Source organism: Micromesistius poutassou (genome assembly GCF_964030765.1).
Source record: "Micromesistius poutassou genome assembly, chromosome: 20".
In the NCBI taxonomy this organism is placed as follows: Eukaryota; Metazoa; Chordata; class Actinopteri; order Gadiformes; family Gadidae; genus Micromesistius; species Micromesistius poutassou.
The window spans coordinates 14,813,169-14,818,168 of NC_140290.1; the positions used below are offsets into that span (position 1 = coordinate 14,813,169).

At 45.3% G+C, this 5,000-nt stretch overlaps 1 protein-coding gene across 1 annotated transcript in view; it reads left to right on the plus strand.

Annotated features, from left to right (window-relative positions):
• Positions 1 to 3,225: 3,225 nt before the first annotated feature.
• The window catches only part of slc30a8 (solute carrier family 30 member 8), a gene marked incomplete at both ends in the record, with an annotated part of 8,010 nt that continues 6,235 nt past the window's right edge, over positions 3,226 to 5,000 (plus strand). Inside the window, 2 exons of the mRNA XM_084485192.1 lie at positions 3,226 to 3,293; positions 4,079 to 4,236. Coding sequence (XP_084341318.1) covers positions 3,226 to 3,293; positions 4,079 to 4,236 — 226 coding nt within the window. The remainder of the gene's footprint in view (positions 3,294 to 4,078; positions 4,237 to 5,000) is intronic.

The following is a 5,000-nucleotide window of genomic DNA, read 5'->3' on the forward strand; positions in this document are numbered from 1 at the left end:
ACGACACAGCGTTAATGCCGGGGACTGGCTTGAACACACACACACACACACACACACACACACACACACACACACACACACACACACACACACACACACACACACACACACACACACACACACACACACACGCACACACACACACACACACACACACACCAATAAACTAGTTTAAATGGGGGGCGGTTGCCATGGCGTCCTATACCAGGTCTGTCCCACACACACGAGACCCCCCCATCGCAACACGAACCTCGCATTGTCAGACCCCCTGAAAGTGAACACACTCTGCTGTGTTTACACACAAACACACACACACACACACACAAAAAGACTACATGTGCGCACACACTTGCACGTGTGAGACCCGAGTCCCACGGCCAGGGTCCATTCATGTGTAACACATATACACACACACACACACACACACTCTCTCTCTCTCTTTCTCTTCATCTCATACACAACCTCTCTCTCTCTCTCTTGCTCTTGCACACACACACACACACACACACACACACACACACACATATACAGAGATACACACACACACACACACACACACACACACACACACACATATACAGAGATACACACACACACACACACACACACACACACACACACACACACACACTCTCTCTCTCTTTCTCTTCATCTCATACACAACCTCTCTTCTCCCTCTCTCTCTCTCTCTCTCTCTCTCTCTCACACACACACACACACACACACACACACACACACACACACACACACACACACACATATACGCACACCGGACCCCACATTTCTCCGGCCGGACCCCACAATGCCTAGCAACCCCGTAGCAACCCGTCGGGCAGCCAGACAGAAACCCCTTCTTGCTGCCCTGACGCACATGGCGCTATTTATAGGAAGCAACCCGATTCTGCTGTCAGACACACGAGACATCATCAGACAACACACACATGACGGCACACACACACAAAGTCATGTGTGCGTTGTCTGATGATGTCTTGAAGACATCATCAGACAACGCACACATGACGGGGGAGAGAGGGAGGGAGAGAGACAGTGGCGGATTGAGGTGGTTATTGGCCCCTAGGCTACTATTTGTGTGAGGCCCCCTTTCTGATTTTTAAACAAAAAAATAACTTAAAAAAAAAAAAAAGCGTAATTTAGGGCCATGTGTAAAAGCGTTCTAGGAATGGTACATGGCCCACTCGGGGCACGTGCACTTGCACAGTGTTCAAATTGTTCGAATCGAACCCATAAAGGCAACAAAGTCAAAAATCTGGGGGGGTCTCTCATATCTGAAGGTGTCTGCCATATGTGCATTGTAATTTAATCTTAAACAACGCTCATTATCCATCCCCGTGCGGTCTCTTACCATTAAAGACGTTAAATTAAAATATAGGCTACTATACGGGACGTAGACCGACTCATTTGACGGATTCCTGTGAGACCAGGTTGCCTTAATTAACCTACATCTGTCACATATGTCGCACCGTCAGGTGAAAACTAAATGTCAAGGGAAAGAGGCGGTGGTTGAAAAAAGTATTTCGATCGCTTATTAAGTTCACTCGTTGTTTGTAATGGTTTATTCGTTTCCCAGTATCTTTTCCTTAATTTAGAAGACAGTTTTGTTAATTTTTGAATTGTAAAATAAATATTAAAATTTTTTGAAGTTGCGACTTTTTGAAATTATTGGAAGCGAGTCGAGCTGACCTTGCCTGCTGTACCCACGCACGGCCCACAATAAAGAACAGCCGTTCCATTCCATGCCGTTCCATTTGGCCTCAATTGGCTACCGATGCGAACTTGGAACACATCATAACTACATATTTTGACTCTTTCTGATAGAACTCCTAAATGAAGCTGGTAAAATCCAATTTGCGCAGAATATCGCTTTCAATGGACAGATCAGAGACGGGTGATTCAGTATGTTTTGGGCCATCGTGGATCTTCAACTATAGCGGCAATTTGGAAAAACAGCGCTCCCCGCTGGCGTTGGTTACAGGCAAAGTTATAAATAGTCGGAGTGCTGTATCGACAAATGGAAACACTTGAGCTTTTCGCTTTTTCAACATTTTGGCACTATGCTGTCCAGCAGCCGTGACGTAGTAACACAATTGACTTTAAGAACTGGCCACATGAACCACACATCTACCCAATCAGCTGCTTCATTTTAAAATGTTTATTGTTATGGGCCAATAGTGGGTCACTATTGGAGAGAGAGCGAGAGAAAGAGAGAGGGAGAGAGAGGAGAGAGAGAGAGAGAGAGAGAGAGAGAGAGAGAGAGAGAGAGAGAGAGAGAGAGAGATGGAAGAATCCGTTTTCTCAAAAATGAAATAAACAAAGAACAATCAAACTTCCTGGAGAGTGAGAGAGAGAGAGAGAAAGAGAGAAAACTCCTGTAAAGGAATAAAATGAGAAATTCCCAAACCCAGAGAAAATAAATCTTGAGAAGGACGTAGAATTACAAAGTAGCACAAAGCAGAGACGTCATTAAATAAACACGCTTCAAACTATGACTCCAATTACATGGATTCTGAATCAGCAATATTTTTATTGTGAAAATCCTCAACAGTAGCCTACAGTTATGCGTCGTAAAGCCCTTCTCTGTGTGGTTGATAAACGCTGCTCTGTCGCCCTCTGGTGAACAATCAGACGACAGCCTGGAAGAAGAAACAAAGTTCTTCATAAGTGTTTGGTGTCGGTTCGGAGCGAGCGTTGATCCACTTTCAGTGGTCCTTTTGGAGTTGGTAGGTGTAGCAGCCAGGAAATAGGATAGGATATAGATCCACCTGCTGAAAAGCGCATTTTTAGGCTTCCCAATGATCCAGTTACTGACTGAACTGACACGGTGTTGTGTCCTTCAGACTTTAGTGAGGATCTGAGTAGAGACGCATCAGACCTACCAGGCTTGAGTCGTGGATTGTGCACACGGTGGTCACAAGGTTTAATAACATACTTGCAGAACAGTTTTGCACACTTAACTATCTAGGATGTGAACGCTGGGTTCCTGGTGGTCAGTCACAAGGCGTCTCCAGTGCTGCACACCCCCCCACACACAGACATAAAGTGGTGACTGGAGGTCCGACTCCCAGACAGCGAAGACAGGTTTTTGTAAAGTGCTGGTCAAGGGATTGCCTGAAGATTTTTGTTTTGTTTTCCTTGAGTTAAAAGGAAATATTTCCAGAACCTTTTCCGTTTTATTGCCACCTCTGATCTGCTCAGAAGAAGTTCAAGATGTTCAAGAAGTGCCAGGAAAAGGGTCACCTCTTGACGGAGACCATTACCAAATATTCCACGGAAAGGTATCATCTAATTATACTATCAACTCGGTTCAATCGTGATCGTTATTCTTGTTTCGTGTTTTTTTTATCCATGCTTTACAGTGTCTGTAGGTTGAATCGTAGCCACACACGCTTTATTGTTGCTTATTTATTGTATTCATCCATTTATTCATCGTTATTGCTGGTTTGAGTGAAATGTGACTCAGGCGAAATGTGACGATTCATTACTGGGACTGGGACCACCGGTTTGACATTGTGGAGGTCGTGAGCAAAAGCGTTGCCCACGACCCGACCCGTTGCCCACGAAATCATCCCCCTCCAGTCTCCACACAGTGCTAAGCCCCCCTGGGTTTGAGTAGTGTGCAAAGTGGACTAACAGGGGGGAGAAGGGGGTGTGTTATGGCTTTCCTCTCCTCTACTATTTCCGTCCCTCCTTGTCTCTCTTCCAACTCAAGATTCAAAGGGTCTTGGGGCCATGGGAAATGCACATTTTACACTAGGGCACAAAAAGTTAGGACCACTTCTTCTCTCTCTGTTTTCTCTTCCCCACTCCCTCCTCTTCCATTTCCTCTGCTGTCGAGTTCAGGAAGAGAGAAGAGTTTATACAAGAGTTTTAGTCTTATTAATTTATCTTACGTAAACACTATGATGTGATTTCCTTAAGATACCAAGCTTAATGTATTAAAGGCTTTACATGTATTATGCTATCGTCTTGTGTGATGAAATTTAACCAAGTTTGAAACCCTGCTGAGATGACCAAATGTATTGGGCCCTTGTGATTTTCTTTTCTTTTCTTTCTTCCTCAGTAATCCAAACCAAGCTGGCGGCGTCGGCGGCGTGGTCAAGCATTGCCATGACAACAGCCGCGCCAAGGAGGACCGCGAGCGCGAGAGGAAGACCGCGAGGGGGAGGCTGTACGCTGTGTCGGTCGTCTGCCTCATCTTCATGATCGGAGAGATCCTGGGTGAGCCTTCCTCCTCCTCCTCCTCCTCCTCCTCCTCCTCCTCCTCCTCATCATCATCATCATCATCATCATCATCATCATCATCTCTTTCGCCATCTCTTCTCCTCTCCTTCTCTGTCTCTCCCTCCTCTCCTCTCGTCCATCTCAGTCGGTTGTTTCTCCCTGTCCAGCTCTCCTCCTCCTCTTCCTCCTCCTCCTCTTCCTGCTCCTCTCTCCATCTCTTAAGTTTTGGTTTGTTGATGTTGTTGCTCCTGACCTGAGCCTCGTAAATGTCTCCCTCAACATCCTATTTTTGTACCCATTCTACCGAAAAGACGGTTTAACTTGAGTCCTTAAGTCGTAAACAAAGACAATAGAGCACTTAAGTCTTTTAGAATCCAGGTGTCGTCAACATAGGTAGACGGCCGCTTGGGGCCCCCAACCAGCCTCAAAATAAAAAAAAAAAAGTTTTTTAAGTTGACAAACAGAGACAAAACAAGACGATTCTAAACGCGAAAACAAAATAAATGGTTAGGAAAAGGGTTAGGAAATAAAGTTAACCAAGCGGCTCAAATAAAAGAAAAAAAGCGAAAAGACGCCGATAAGTATTTGGCAACGCTGCCAAAGATGACATACTTTTTGGCGTCAAGTACTTTTTGCTACTGTTGGGGATACAGACAGGAACAACAACGTCCAAAGCGCTGAACATGCCGCTACAGCAGCAGCTAGCTGTGAAGTGGCGCTAGGTCAAGACCTGTGAGAAGACGTCAATAAGTAGGACTCTG